Below are 16762 nucleotides of genomic sequence, written 5' to 3' on the forward strand. Positions count from 1 at the left end.
AAAGCCTGGCAAAAGGGAGAGAAGGGAGGAATAATGAACAGAGGGCATATTGACAAAAGTTGGACTAAGTTTTGCACACACACACAAACACCCACACCCTCTTTCCTGATCATTATATACACTTCGTGGTCAGTCCCCATTCAAAAGTCTTGCTCGCTAATAAATACAGGAGATGGATGAGTTCGGAGAGTTAATCATTTCTGGGTGTTAATGTCACAGCCTACAGACAGACATGACAAACTCCCTGTACCTCAGTGTTTGGCTGCTCTGCTTCCTCCCTGAGGTAGTGCTGCCACTGGCTTCCTTCCATATGGGATGTTGTAGTGCTGTGAGTGTGTAAGAGCGAGAATAGTGTAGCAATTACTCTTTTATAATGAGAAGAATTCTGTCAGTTTGCCTCTCTGCCAAATTTGCCAATGGATTCTAGAATGTATTTCTAGTGATTAAGAGGCATTATGTGAGGAAATACTTTTGGTCGGGTTGTAAATTGATTACGCTAAAACACAAAGTAGGGGTGTAAAATATTGGCACACAGTGGTATTTGCCTTCTTTCTGAGAGTTTGACATGTTTGTCCATTAAGTACAGAACTGGAGATGGAGGGAATTATGTTATAGTGGGGAAAATAATTATTTCATCTCCTTCTGAATAATTAAGTTTTCTCACTTAAAAAGAAACAAAGTGTCTCTAATTTTATGGTAGTTTAACTTAAATGAAGAGAGATGGAATATCAACCAGTTGGCCAGTAAACATGGGAGAAAGTGGTGTTGTTCAGATGAAACCAAAACTGAGATTTCTGGCATCAACTCCACAAGGCATCTTTGGAGGAAGAGAAATTATGAGTGTGACCTCGAGAACACCATTGTGGGGATGGTGTTCTTTAGGTCATATCATGGAGATGGAAACATTATGCTTTGAGGCTTTTTTGGTTCAAGGATGGGGCTGTGTACTGTAACATTATGGAAGAGAACCTCCTTCCCTTAGCCAGAACACTGAAGATTGGTCATGGATGGCTTTTCCAGCATGACAGTGACCCAAAATATACCGCCAAGGCAACAAAGAAGTGGCTAAAGAATATGGTAAACTATTACTTTAACAATGCAAAAACATTCTCTAATAAATTTGTCTTATTTTTGATTTTTTCATTCAGAGCGAGTGGCTGAACCTGGCCGATATGGAGACCCAAGAACTAAAGCCCACTCCAGCTCAGCCAAAAAGACAGTACAAGATGGTGAGTTGTTATTTTTTGTTTGTTTGTTTGTTTTTAAATCTATGTTAATATATGTTTTTCTATTGTTCCAGGTACTCTGAGGTACTTTGAGCTCGTACTTGGTTGATACTATAACAATCCTGTAGTTGTATATAGAGTTCATTTGCCTATTCAGATTTATCTGACTTGCTGTGTATGTATTATTAGGTTAGAATGATGTTACTTGTCATATAGCTATACAGATTGATCACTGATTATCAGGTGCTTTGTGGACAGGCACTGATTTAGACAATAGACTGTGGCATTACTTTACATTGAGCTTAAACTGGTCTGATGTGTCTGCTGAAGTTTGTGAATAACATCGGGTATAATGCAAACGTGTTTAATTAATTTAGTTCCCCAGCCCTGTTCAGGTTGATTACAGAGATGCCATGGTGGTAAATAAAAGATAAACAAAGCTAATTGCTTCATCTGAACTAGATGGATCACTGCATATTCACACAGAATGATCAAGCCTAGCCTCTTTCCTAACGTATAGTAATTTTAAGGGTTGTCTTCAGTTCTTACATGCAGTTAGATCTTTAATACGTTGGGTGCAATTTTTCCAGTTATGCCTCTGTGCACCACCACAGTAGATTGTGAATAAAATAATCAATAATATGATTACAGCCATTTTTATACATTGTCCCCTCATTTTCAGACAAATAATTTTAAATGTAAAGATTGTTTTTCACACTTTTAAGCTTCACTAAATGTTAATATTTTTGAGCATCACTAAATTTAAACACAACTTCTAAGTAGCTTTTAAAAACTATAATAATTATTATCTTTACCATACACTTAGAGAGAGACCAGCATTGTGCAAAACACAAGGTCAGTTTGTTTCATAATATAAGAAGTGCTCCTATGTCCACTCATCAGAAGGTATTGACAAGGCATAACCACGAAACTCACAGAATCATTTCAGGAGCATGCACCAGGGGAGCAAGTTGTAATGACCGCCCCCTGAGAGTGCTTGTTACGCTGTGTGGAGGATTTGTTGTGCTACCAAAGATGCACAGTGCACCTTAAATGACAGAGTTGCAAGGCAGAAAGGCAAACATTGGAACAAATTTGTGAATCCAAATGCGAACTGAAATGCATCCTGTCAGTGACTACGTGCTCTTTTCTGTTTGTTATCCAGTTACACATATTTTCATCTGTAATTCAGTGCGAGATAAATAACACGGTAACACATAGTAAGACGCACTTTCTACGAAAAAAGACCTGTGATGTTGCGAAAGCCTGGATACATTTTCAGTACATTTTCTGTAAGTTCACATAGATGCATCTGGACGTCTGGTTATTTTTAGTTATTTACAGGTTTTCTTGTGTTTGATGTCATCTTGATGATGAAAGCAGTGTCACTGTATAACAATGCAATGCTGCGTATCCTAAAACATGCTTTTGATTGGCTATACATTAGCTTCAAAACAGAATGATCATGGCTGTGAGTAACAAAGTGATTCACTGGTGCTGACCCTGTATGGACTACTGGGAAAATACACTTCACGGAATTCCCCTTTAAATGGAGCAAAATCATTATTTGATGTTTACACACTTTATGCAAAGTTGATATAAAGGACACGTTATTTGGCTATGTTGACTGCAGTTTGTAATTTTTTCTAGGAACAATAATAAGATGGTGAGATTAGTTACTAATAACAGGAGAGGAGACGAGATAAAAGCAGGGGAAAAACTGGGTTATATCTGTGTGAGATTATTCATGCTTGCACACACACACACGCACACAAACACACACTTCAGCTTCAGATTAATGAATGCCACAGTCTAGGACAGTGCAGAAACATTTAATTATCTCTGACACTGAAGGGTGAGGCAAGAGGTCAGATCTGTCCTCTGTGCATGTGTGCATGCGTGCATGTTTGTGTATGCACGTATGTATGTGTGTGCGTGTGTGTCTGTGTGTGTGTGTGCAGACAGAATAAAAAAGGACGAGATCACAGTGTGTCAATGAGCCAAAAATCACACTGTAAGTCAAGCCTGTGGTCTTTCATTGTGACCTCTCCTGAAATTGACTAAAGGTCAAGCTGACACAAGCTACTTGTCTGGCAGCAACACATGGCCACTTAAGTGCCTGGGGATCTTTTTAAAGCAGAAGAAAGGAGACCACTTGACATTGTACAAGCATTAAAAAAAAGGTTTTTCCTTTTTAAAAAAAAGAGAATTCTAGAGTGAATAAAATGAAAAACTTCCCCTCCTGAATAGCTCCTTGCCATTCAAGCATCCGGTGCCCACAGGTGTAATGCCTATAATCATTCTTTTTTTTCTTTTTTTTACGTTGCTTTGAAGAAAAGGAACAAGGAAATTACAGACTGCATTTTACAAAACTATGTAATGATGCAGGGCTTCAAAATAAATGCAAATGCTTGTTCATCCCAGGTTTCATACTAAAATATTTAAAAAACAAAATAGATTAAAATAAATTTTGAGGCTAGATTGGAAAAAGATTGTTACAAACATGATGGTCCCCAGAGGATAAATCCTTGACTGTTGTGTCACGGATGTTTGTACTTCCTTGAGGTTCACATTTGTGATTTTGAGGGAAATGGCTGAACTTTGGAGTCAATGGACATATTTAGTAATTCACAGGTCCCTCAGATTACATTAAGCTATCAATTTTTATCCACTATCCTGGTCAAAATTCTACTCTATATATTACATTGGTTTTTGAAAAAATACTTGATAAGGTGTACAATAGCCTGCTGTACCTACATACTACGGGCCTGAACTGCTGAAGTTATCTCTGCATAGCTATAATGCCCAATAACTTGGTTTAACAGCTGTTATCAGCAGCTTGCTTCAGCTCACGTCCTGTCTTTATTTTCTCAGCGGGAATGCAACATGACCCCCAGCTTCTACATCGAGCATTGTTTGAACACTTTAAAAGTGTGTCTCCGTTCCAAACTAGACAATTTCATGCATATTCTATGTTATTTTTGCTCTGTTCTTCACACCGACAGTAAAAACTATAAACATGCTTCAAGCAAGACAGGCTAGGTAGCTTTGGCATTAAGTTTGTTTCATCCGTGACTATTAACAACTTCCACCAGAAATTAATGTCCTCTAGTAGGCATGTTGTCCTTAAAAGCATCTTTGTGCCTTTTCTTTGAAGCTGTCTTCAAAGACTCTTTGATTATTTTCTTTCATGGTGTCCTTTTAGAATTGTTTTGCTGCTAGCAACAACTTCACAAAGCGTCCTCTTTTAGGGATTTTCACAATAAAGTGTGTATATGTGTGTGTGCATATCATGGTTGTTTGGCAGTGATGAATATTCAGCTCGTAAGTGATAGTCAATAGCCTCTCTCTCTAGATATTTTTTTTCTGTAAGCCAATATGGTCTCATCTCTGACATTCAAACTGTAACAGCCTGTTTATCTTTTCCATTCCTCAGTTACATCCACAATAATATGATTTCCCCATGTTTTCAATAATTAATTTTCTGGATGGTGATTCTGCTCTTTCCCTGTGCTGTCCCCGAGGCTCTCTGTGCTTGCTTTCATCCCTCTATCACTCCTCTCTGACATCCCTTGCTCTAGAACCTCTTTGAGGCCAAATAGTAAGATCCCGAGGGATGTTCACAAAGCATAGAGGGAAGATTTTAATCTCCTATTGATATGTTTGTCTTCAGTTTCGTCTATCTCCCTCTTTTTCTCCCTGTCTTGTTTTTATTTCTAACCCTCTAAGGCAAAAGAGAAGAAACACCTTTTTAATTAGTGTATCAAAGCCTAAAAGTGGTGCTCATATTTCTAATAAGAGTTGTGAATTTGTCCTTTGGGAATGATTTTTGGAGCTCTTGTTTATTTAATTTCAAGCTTATTTGTTATTAGAAAAAGAAGTGGTTAACACGTTTACCTAACAAGTCAAAGATCCCTGGTTCAACCCCGGGTGGAAACACATGACTCGGGGGTTGCATGAGGAAGGAGCATCTCATGTAAATATCTGCCATATCAAATATGCAGAGCTACCTGCTGTGACCTCTAATGAATAAGTGAGCAGCCGAAAGTAGCCGTTTATCTGAGGAGCACAAACAATTGCGAGCAATTGAGAAGGAATGGATAAAGAAATATACACATCCATACACAAAGGTTACTAAAAATATCTGGCTGACCCATGTTAAGCTCAACAGCAATTAAATTGAGGTCACAGTCTGTTCTCTGGCAGGGCTTGCTGGGATTTTGGCCTCTACTATTGGACTCTATCTTTATTACCCAATCACTGCACTTCACCCTGGCATTCATCCAGTATTAGAGGACACAAGAGGAGTGTTTTATCTTCCACCGCTTCTTTTCTAGGAAGTTTTACCTGCCTCTTAAGGAACATTAAAGTTTAAAAAAGAGGGACAAAAAGTCTTGCGAAGACAAAAACGTGAACAAGTAGGGTCATTTACTGTCAGCTATAATTGTGATAAAATTTTACAGCCACAAGTACAATGTGCTTTTCTGCCAGGAAGGGTTGAAGCAATTAAATGGCTAAAATTTATGTATGGGATTGGATCTCCTGGAAAATGAGGAGACTGAGGACATTAAACCTCCATATCTGCAAGTTTCATTTTTAAATAATGACTACAACAATGCCATCACTTTACTGCAGTTGCCAGTTTTTATCTCCTGAAAAAAAAGTAGGGAGTTTAAAATCACTGAAATCCTCTTCCTGTATCCCACTGGGCATATTCCTCTAAACCAGGGATGTCAAACGTTTGATCTGTGGACCACAATCTGGACCACAAGAATGCTTTGCAAAGTGTGAAAATTGCAGAAAAAGAGGGAATAATTTAGAGTAATTATGGCTCAAAAGGTAGAGCAGGTTGTCCACTAATCAGAGGATTGGTCAAAGTCTCTTTGGAAAAGGTACAGGTTCCTAAAAGTATGTTCATCAAAAGAATTTGTGCTGAGAAAAGCACTGTATGCATAGTAATAACTGCTGGGTGGATAAAAGTAAAAGAGAACTCTAAAAAAGCAGTCTGTTTTCCTTTTTTTTTAACTTTTCCCTGTGTTTTAAAAATGCATAAAGTCATGAGTTTGGTTTTCCAAACTACTTCATCTGAGACAGAGAGGTCTGAATTATTAGCAGCATGCAGGTAGTATTACAGCCTTCTTACTGAAAGAAGGCATCATCCATGGCTTGCCATACAATGCCGAAGTAATGTGGTTGAGCCAAGAAACAGTGCCAAGCATTTCTTTGAGTTACATCAGCAGAGAGTAGTATCACAGTGGACTGAATGACTGTGGAAAAACTGAGACGTATTGTTATAATTGGACACCTTTCTTGAGATATCGGGAAAGGTTAATTATCATCTGTTTTTATAAGCAAATAAACCATTATGCATCTAATCTATAGTTATTTGATATAATGGCTTATAGCACTAGAACTTACTAAAATATGACAGATAAGTATGAGACCCACTGTTATGGATATAGATAGACTAACACACACATGTATGAAAAAGAAAAATAATATACTGCATCTTTAAAAGCTTGCCATATAAGCACAAAGTGAATCACTACAGTCATAATTCAATTCTTTTGTCAGTTATATAAGAGCTGAAAGATGGTATTTGAGATATACTGTAACAATATATAACATAGTGGCAGAAGTATTGGGTTTTATTATTATGGCTCCTGAAAATTAATGCGTGAGGCATTTATTGAAACTAGCGTTCATAAAAGACGTGCCGCTTAGACAAAACATTAACACAATGATTTATGTGTATGCTGAGAGCCTATTAATCTCTCACAGATAGACATATATGGGTATTATTTATACATGAGCTTAAAGAGGTTGACTTTGATCTTCATGTTCACTCAGTTGAGCTTATCTTTCCTACTAAGATGCAGCACAACATTTGATTTCAGCAGGGAATGTGTTCTCTTTTATGTGTTTGCTGTGCTCTCTGAGCGTGAGCTACCAACCAGGGAGTATATTGATCCTCACTACACTATATAAAAGCAGATCTGACCAGATGGGAGTGGGGTTGATGTTGGGTTTGCAGTGTTCAAAGCATTACAACAGCCATGCATTGTTTATGTATGTGTAGGCCAAGAGATTCTCAAAGGCAGATTATTAAAAGTCATAGAGTTTGTCCATTGAGGAAGCTCAACTTTGCCATTATTGTACATTTTAAAACGCTGAATTCCCCCCAAACAATGGATCACAGTATATTCATTCAAATTCAACGGATTGAAAAATGCAAATATGGCAAAATACAACGCCACGAGCAACACAAACTATTGTTTATATACAGCAAATGTTTGAAAATGACAGGGAAAAAAATAAATATGCCCATCTTGAATTCAAACGGAGGACATTTGTTTATGATCTGCAGGCATCTTGTGCCTTCTTCACCCTCAGCTACAGCTCTGCCAGCTCTTCCATCTGTCTCACCCCAACAGGCTGGTAACCCTTCACCCGAGGGTCATCAGTCATCCCTACATATGGCCAAGGACAATGGCTAAACAAATTAGTAGTGGTGTCTGTGAGTAAGACTGTTGCTCTTCTGCAGAAACGGTTAGCGTAACACAAAGAACACACACATGATTTGCTCCATATTTTTCTCATTTATGAGCTCTCAGTTGTAAAGCAAAGCATGGTTTATCCACCACGCGCGTCATATAATGAATCATATTTACTTCATGCTCACAGACGAGGACCAGTTTTTTTCCCCTTTCTATTTCTTTATGGAAAAAAATCGTATCCGCAGCAGATAGTGTGTTTATTTACAAAAATGTGGTAAAAATTGAAAACTTTAAAGTAAAATTACTTTAACTAAGTGCAATATGATTGTTACTTGTGCATTTCGACTTACTCTCTAAAGTCATACTTGAGAAAAGCAGAGGAGAGACTCGTATTGAAGAAAGTGAAAGAGAGGTGGCAAATGTGCTGCAGTGCTCCTGCATTACAATTGATTGGCTGGTTTAACCACCAGTGCTGCTCACTCAAGCTTTAAATAGATGGATAAAACTCTCTGTCACCCAGCACTCTTTTATTCGCTTCTTCTCTTCTCTGCCTTCTCTCCATCCTCTTTATCCTGTCATCTTCCCTTCTCTTTTGCTATCTTTTTTCTTTCCTTTCCTTAAACTTTGATCCTTATCTTGGCTCCTCTTTCCTCCACCTTCTCTTACTTTCTTCACCCTTTTTCTCTCTTCCCTTGTTTTTCCTCGTCCTGGTTTCACTTCATTTTTATCTACTGTAATTCTTCACCTATATCTATCAAAAATTTCATTTGGACTATCATTATCTCTTTAAGTGACTTCTTACTGTTTACTACATAAAACTTACATATGCTGTGTGATTGGGAGTATTTAGGTGAATAAAGTCTCTCCCTCCCTTATTTGTATGTGTGTGTGTGTGTGTGTGTGTGTGTCTGTTTTCCAATTTATCTGAGAGTGGAGGTCGACCAATGATCCCAAATTGTCCTCCAATCCTCTGTTAACCAGGTACCTATCCACCCCCTCTTTCCTCCATCCTTCCTCTGTCACTTTCTCCTCGTTTCCTTCATCTCTCATTTCCTTGCGGTGGTAATGCCATCTTTCAGCTAAGTGAAATAAGATGGGTTTCTTCCAGCGCTGATAGATGGAGGTGAGGACAGGCCCCCAAATCAGCAGGCAAAAGAAGCACATTGCACAACAGACAGCTATCAGGAGGGAGGTTGACCTTCCGTCTCTCTGCATTCTGGAGATTACGAGAGGCCATGCAGGCTTATAAATGTATTTTTGCATCTGTGTATGCGTTTCACGCATTGTAAGGAGGGAAAAAAAGCGTGCTGCTCATTTATGACAGATGTCTACAGGGTACTATGAATCTCTTTCCTTGAGACTATCTAAGCTTCACCATCTTTAGTGTTTGGTTTGTACATTTTCCTCGGAGATAAAGAAAGCTCTTCCATAATATCTGACAGCTCCAGATATTCACAGTAGCACATGTTTACAATTTATATACATAGCTGTTTTATATATTTTCGCCGAAGATTGTTGAGATTGCAGCACCGTGTTTGGACTTCTGGACAATTTAATGATGATAAAGTATAACGAAACTGTAGCACGGTGTGTGATCAGGTCAGAAACTACTTGATGTTGGCATCAGACACCAGCTGTGGCTCAAACACAACCCATTAGTTTCCTAATGGAGACAAGGCCACTCTTGTTTTATGATGTTAGCAGCCTCATGGTAATGACTTGTACATAATGCAGGGCTTTGATCTATACACTTTGTACTCACTCTTAATTAACTTAGGATTTGAAATCATTTTTTGTCCACTCACTGCGGGGACAGCATGCGGTCTCTGTATGTGGTTTAAAAACCCGCTCCGTCTTTGATCTCATTTTATTAGCTTTGTCTTGTCACTCGGATTTGTCCATTTTAAGGGCTTTCATCTTTCTTTTATACATATCTGGTACAGACTGTGTAATTGACAGAATTACTATGACCACTAGTCCAGAGTGCAGTGGCTGATTTTGGCCTGCCTCTCTCACTCCATTTGTGCTAAAAGCTCTTGTCTCTTTCTTTTACTCCCACTGTCGCTTTCACCTCACACGCCTCCTATGTTTTGTTTTTTTTTCCCTTTTCCTCAGTCTGTCAAATGAAAGCGGGTTTGTGCTGTTAGCCTAGTGTGAAATGACACAATGCTCAGAGTCAATGAGCTGCTTTGATCCTTTGTCATCTTGGACACCAGCCAGCTGTGCCTGGCTGCCACGGCAATAATGTCACACTGGAGATTGATTTGGAGGAAGATGGGGTTGACGCTCGGAGAGAATAGTCCTCATTAAGCAGCTCACAACGCAGAAAACTCAACGTTTACTTCATACCTTTTACCATTCTTCTCCTCTGTCGTTTTCTCCAACTCATTATTTTTCTGCCTGCTTCAGTTAGTAGAACATAAGAGCCCACCAACTGTAAAACCAAAAGAGGAGCTTGATGTTTTGCTGCATCAGTTTTCAACCCCAGCGCTGCATTGTGCTGATGCTCCTGTTCTATGTGTTTCTGATAACTTATTCTTTGCAGCTCAGAAATAAAGTTTGTTTCTGCTTTTTCATTTTTAGGACCAGATGCCACCAAGGATCCATGCCTGAAGGTTCGCTGTCCTCCTCACAAGATCTGTGTCAGTCATGACTACCAGACAGCGATCTGCACCAATCACAAGCAGCCAGGCCACAGGTAAGAGTCAGTTACAGTGCTTTGCAAAAGTCTTCAGCCACCCCCCACTCCCCATTTCTTCATGTTTTGCAAAGGAAATAACTTGAAAGTCGTATTTGGTGCAGCCACCTATGTTCTTCAGCACGGCCTGAACTCTCTCGAGCAAGATTTCTTGTACTTTAAGCAATTGTTGGAAATAGTTCTTCAGGCTTCTTGAAGGAAATTCAAAGCTCTTCTTTGGATGTTGCCCACCTTCTGTTTTGTTGTCTGCCAAGATGATCCCACATCCCACACTGGCTCTGGGGAGGCCAATCCATGATTCCACTTTGTGTGGAACAGTATGCGGTATGCTGTTCCTACATTAGGAGTGTTTCAGGTCACTGCAGAAAAATCATGCAGTTCCCAATTACTTTCCAGATGGTATTGCATGGTGGATCAAAATGTGTTTTTACTTTTAAATAGAGTTTTTTTGCTAAGTTACCTTTTATGTATAGACACAAGAGTGGTTTGTTCCTTGAGTTAGATGCCTTTTTAATGCTTGAACACTTTGTTGTTAACTGTTTTAACAAACACAGAAACAGATACAAGGACTGGACTGAAAATGAGAGAAAAAGCAGCCAATGTCTAAGAAATGCTTTGAAAGACCTTCAGAAAGGTGAAGACCACTTTAAAAATTATAAGAAAGTCTGGCTCATTGAAAACAAAGCATGAAAAATGAATGTCAAACTTTTGTTATAACTTTATAAGTTACAACTTAAGTTTGTCTTTGGGCAGCATCTAAATTGCACCTAAGAATAATGTCAAGCTAAAAGAAATCTTAATATAGAGAAAAATACTGGAGTGAGCTTGTACCTTTTGATGAAAGGAACACACTATGACGATGTGAATCTCCAACATACTCCGTTGCAGTCTTTGCAACACATTAGAAACAGGTTTGTGAATATGATTATGATAATGCAACGTTAATTGTGTTTTTGAGCAGTTTCGAAACAGTTTTGAAACACTTACTGTCTCTAACATCTACAAAAGAGCAAGCGCGGGAGTTTGGGTTAATACTTTACTCACTCTTTAAATGAAATTCTTGCTCTTTAGTGAGAGCGAAAAGCTAGAACTTATTATATCTTTTAAAGTGCTATGCCAAGTTCAACTTCAATATCCTAACTACCTGCAAAGCAGTTTCAACAAATTCCATCAGGCAAAAGCAAACAAGTATCGTTTTGTGTTTTGTGTGTTAGCACTGTGTAATAACTCAGCGTGCTTCGGTGACAGACATTGGCTTACGTATTCCCAACACCAATTAATTTTAATCACACTATCTGTTTGCTCTGTCACCACCCAATTTGTTTGTGTTTTCAACCAGTGCCAATTTTAAGGGTTTTCAATTTTTCAGTTCAAGAAGCATTTCTTCAAGAAGACATCAGAATATTTCTCTGTCTCTGTCTTGGGTTTAATTGATTTCCTCAAGTCATTAGCTCCTAAGAATCTCGACTATAATCCTTCCTTTCCCTCCTTTTGTATTAAATTAATTACGAGTGCTATTTTCTCTCTAATGTGACAAATTATTCACCTGGACTGTGAATTTTCCAAGTATTATCATTCACCCAAAATAATATACATATCATTTTGACAATGATATGTATATTATTTTGAATCTATTTAAGTTAAACTAGTTGTGCTAATTAGCATAAAACCGATTCAGTGTCCTCCCAGAGGCCAAATCCAAACTTTCTGGTTCTCCAGACATTTGCAAACACATATTGTGTAATAATTTACACCGTGATGAAGTACGTCCTGTTTATCTAGATTTTACTCACTGCTTCCCTGTAAACAGCACACACAAAAATCCTTATGCAAATTAATTTCCTTTTCTAAACAGCTGTCGACACAAAAATCCCAAGCTCTGTTTCGTCTTCCTCTTCAAACTGAAAGATTTTAGTACAGAACTGACTTTTCTTATTGGATGATAATATTTAGCTGCAGGCTTGAACGTCTACATTAGCAACCAAGCTGTAATTCAAAAACCATTATGGAGGTTCGGTTATAATTTTTCGCCCCCTCTGTCCTGCTGTGACGGGTTGTACTTATGTCAAATCAGAAACTTTACAGACTACAGTGTCTTGGAAACTCTCAGTGGGTAGCTGAAATACATTGCTAGATGAGGGAGATAAAGATCACTTTCTTTTGTCTGTTTGAGATGGAAATATCGCTACTGTCTTGTCTTCTAATAAAATGATTGGGAGATAGATGAGGGGAAGTGCTGGCCTTTGTGATGAGCTTTTGTCTTAATTTAGCTGATGGTATGGGTTGTTTTTCAGTGCTGTGTGCATGTCTGCTGCACTTTGGGAGCATTAACTGTTGCTCAGTTTGGTGCACTCTTAACATGATCTTATAATGCAGTAAGTAATCAGGAGTAATCAGGGTTTTCTGAGGTTTTTCTACATTTTTCTTTGGACATTGGCTGCTTGTTCACTCATTTTCAATCCAATCCTTCTACCTGACTATTTTTCTAAGATTTTCAGGACTTTTTAAGCCCCTGAACACTGACATATGAATTATTCAAACATAAAGAATGCACCTCCACACAGATAGCTTAGCAGAGAACCTGTTTTAAATGCTGCAATTTGATAGGCATGAAATAGCAGGGTTTTTTTTACTTTAGGAAACTGAACGAGTAGAGAACAAAAGAAGTCACAGGCCTGAAAAAAGGCAGCAGGTGAACTGATGATCCTTATGAAACAGTAAAAAAAATCCAGCAAAGACCTGACACAGGACCTAAGAGATGAATATGGCCTTCAGTCGTTTCACCTACTGTTCGCTGAAGCCTCATCAGAAGTGATCTCAGTGGAAGGATAGCTGTCAAGAAGCTATTCTTAAGGAAGGAAAATGGGGAGAAAAGGCTGAGGTATGCCAGATTACACAAGAAGTGGACTGAAAATCAGTGGTAACACGCGGTGATGAATCCAAATTTGACATTTTTAGCTCAGATTCTTGTCAATAAGTACGGAGGAGGTCAGGAGAGAGATACCACAGTTAGTGTCTACAGCCATCTGTGAAACACGATGGAGGCTCTGTGGAGGTGAAGACTATTTACAAACTCAGAAATTTGAAAAAAAAGCTTCTCTCAGAGAGGTCAGGCTTTGTTCAAGGATAAATTTGGTCATAACAAATGTTGATTTTCAAGCTTGTTAGAATTGTACAAACTCTGTTTTTTGTCTTATATACTGCACTGTAGGTTTGCACATGTTTTAATAAATGTGGGGTGATTCAAGATTGTAATACCTTAATCTTCTCCTTTTATTATCTTGATCTTATTTGGTGGTTTGTTGTGTTTTTTTTTAAATGTCTTTTTTCATTTGGTTCATAAATGGTTTCCATGTTTTATCCTTTGACCTTTGGATTATTCACTTCATTTGAAAGCTGTGTGCTCTGTTTATTTAAATTTTAAAATATTGGATAAATAGTTGCATGTTTAAGGATATTTTCCAACCATTTTTTCATATTTAGTATCTTTTTTGCAATGCGTGTCTGTATATTTGATTAAGGTGTTTAATTTACTTAATAAACGAGTCTCAGTACTGGATAATTTAGCCAACAATTATTTATTTGCTGTGTATCCTGTAAAACATACCAGTTTACATAACTGTACATGAAACTGTTGACCAGAAAAAAATATTTGTGAAAACGCTTGTGAGTTAATATTCCAGTGGGAATTTTTTTTTTTTTTTTTTTAGTTTGGTTTGGTTTTGGGGGTTTCTGGAATGAATTTTTTACTATTTTTATGTTCTTGAATATTTTATACATGTCAGACATTCACTTGGTCAGAGCTGTTCTCCAAATTGAGAAAAATTACAGAAATTTACAGAATTTTCAAGAGTCTCTTCAGCTTTATTATCTGCTTGATAGATCAGGAGGCAGCCGGGTGTTCAATGAGAGCACTTAGATAGAAATTGCTGCAAGATTTGGATCAAACATAATTATACTGCTTATTGAAAGGGACTTCTCAGAACAATGAAAATCTGCTTCTTCTGACTCTGACAAAAGAAAAAAAGAATTATAATCATTACAATAATTTCCCTCTGCACATAAATGTTGTTATGCCATATACTGTATCTACTACTAAAAGTTTGGCTTCTGGCTCTGTGTAATCTTTTACTTTGTATGTCAAAAGTCAAACATATAACTGTCTAAAACATAGTTTTTAATGTTTTTTCTCTCCATCAGTGTGAAACCCAGGAAAGGCAGTGTAGGCCACAAACATAGGCTTGAAGCTGGTGCTCATGGGAAATGCAGGCTCTGCTCAGCCCTCCAGTCAACTCCTGTTTGTGGTTCTGATGGGCACACTTACTCCTCCGAGGTGAGATATAATCTGTTAACATCATTGAAATATTCTTCATCAAATTCATCAAGTTGTCACCTTTTCTTCCTACCCAGATGCCTCCACTGCATTGATTTATTTTGAGCTGCAGGATCCCTATAGTCTGTTGGGCAAATAGCTCAGAACATCACATTGCCTGTAATGTCACTGGGCATTTTGGAAAAACTGTTCACCCATTGTCCCGTGTGATTCTTTCTAGCCTCTAACTCCTACCTGTAAGCGCCTCCTGAGCTGCATAAAATCGCACATAGCCACAAACTCACCATGTAATTAGAAAAGACGTTTCACGGTTTAACCTTTGTGATAAGTCAAGAAGAAAGTGAATAGAAGAAGTTAGGGCTGGGGGAGGTGAAGATCGATATCCAGGGGCAGAAAATGTCGTAAAGAAGTGAGGCTCCGTCCTTGGTATAACACACTGTAGATTCTTATTGACGTCCATGTTCATCTTAACTTCTTGTCCTTGTATTCAACCCTTTGGTTGTCAGCGGTGAAACACAGTCCAATACACAGAAACCGTAAAACATAATGGACAGCATAAGACCTCACTGTCTTACACAGCTAATTCAAAGCCTTAATGACAATTATTGGCAAAATGCAGCAATCTGGGAGCTGAAGACTTTTTGTCAGTTTCGCTGTAATGTATTCCAACATTTCAGTCAGGAACTTACCTTAACAGCGCAATTTTGTCTGATGAGACATAATCAATAAAAGTAGAGCAGTAAATGTTTTTATGTGCTGGAAAATTTGTTGGACATCCCAACATCAAGCATGTTAATCTCCTCAGCTTCTTTGGAAGATAACTCACTTCAAGACATACTCTAATCCCAATTGAAATGTAATAATACAATATTTTGTTTGTGAATACTGCCTAAAATGGAGAGGCAGAAGTGCTTTTCTGAAAAACTGTTGTGGGAACATATGTATACACATACAGTATACTACGATCATTATAGTATGATTGTCTGATATATTATAGTATAAAACACCTATTTTGTTCTCTACTATAACATTCAACTGGCTGCTCAATTGAACTGTCAAATTTACAAATATGTACGATTGTGAGATTTGGATAGAATTTTTGTATAAGCTATATAGATGTTGGCACTCACGGTGCCCTAGGCAATTTCAGTACAAGGTTTCATCAAGATTGGTCCACTCGTCTAGAAGGAGAAGGGAGCATGCATGCGTACACTCATATATACATACACACATACATAGATACACATTGATCATTATAGCACGGTGTCACTGTGGTTGAAGTGTGCTGTAGATTCAAATTGCCTCCATAAGCTTCCAATTATGTTATAGTTAGAGAACATCCATCCATCTATACATTTTCTTAACCACACTATTCCAGTTCAGGACTGAAGGGAGAATTCAAATGAATTGAATTTTATTCATATAACAAAAAATCACAACAACAGTCACCTCAAGGTGCTTTATATTGTAAGGTAAAGACCCTACAATAATACAGAGAAAATCACAACAACCACATCACAACAACCACATGCCAAGGTTGCCAAGCACTTGGCAACCTTGGCAAGCAAAAACTTTTAAGAGGAGGAAATCTCTGGCAGAAGGAGGGGCAGTGGTCTGCCACGACCTGCTGGGGGTTAGGGTCATAGGGTAGAAGGTGGAGTACAAAACTAACAAGAAGAAGAAGAAGAAGAAGAAATAATGCTAACCAGCTAGTAAACATTTTCATGTGCATCCTTATGTTTTGTTGAGCCATGCACCTACCCAGACCTCCTCCTTACTGCGCCAGCCAAATCCACAACTGCACCTCCAACCAATCAGTATGACACAAACTGCGATTATCAAGGTCTGTGCCCTGACCCGCAGAAGTCGGGACGTAGGCCTCGCTAATGACCTACCTGCCTGTGAGCTGGGACTGAGCTGAGGAGGAGACATGTTAAAGGCGAAACAAGAGGGAGAACAAAAAGCCGGGGGAGGGCTAGGAAATCCCTCTGCTCTCTGTGGTAATTTA

At 38.3% G+C, this 16762-nt stretch overlaps 1 protein-coding gene across 3 annotated transcripts in view; it reads left to right on the forward strand.

Annotated features, from left to right (window-relative positions):
- The window catches only part of spock1 (SPARC (osteonectin), cwcv and kazal like domains proteoglycan 1), a 107725-nt gene that overhangs the window by 69987 nt on the left and 20976 nt on the right, over positions 1 to 16762 (forward strand). For all 3 annotated transcript variants that reach the window (XM_005467659.4, XM_005467658.4, XM_005467657.3), the window contains 3 exons: positions 1149 to 1229; positions 10307 to 10421; positions 14622 to 14754. In XM_005467659.4, the coding sequence (XP_005467716.1) occupies positions 1149 to 1229; positions 10307 to 10421; positions 14622 to 14754 (329 nt within the window). The remainder of the gene's footprint in view (positions 1 to 1148; positions 1230 to 10306; positions 10422 to 14621; positions 14755 to 16762) is intronic.

The sequence above is a fragment of the Oreochromis niloticus genome, linkage group LG2 (genome assembly GCF_001858045.2).
Source record: "Oreochromis niloticus isolate F11D_XX linkage group LG2, O_niloticus_UMD_NMBU, whole genome shotgun sequence".
NCBI lineage: Eukaryota > Metazoa > Chordata > Actinopteri > Cichliformes > Cichlidae > Oreochromis > Oreochromis niloticus.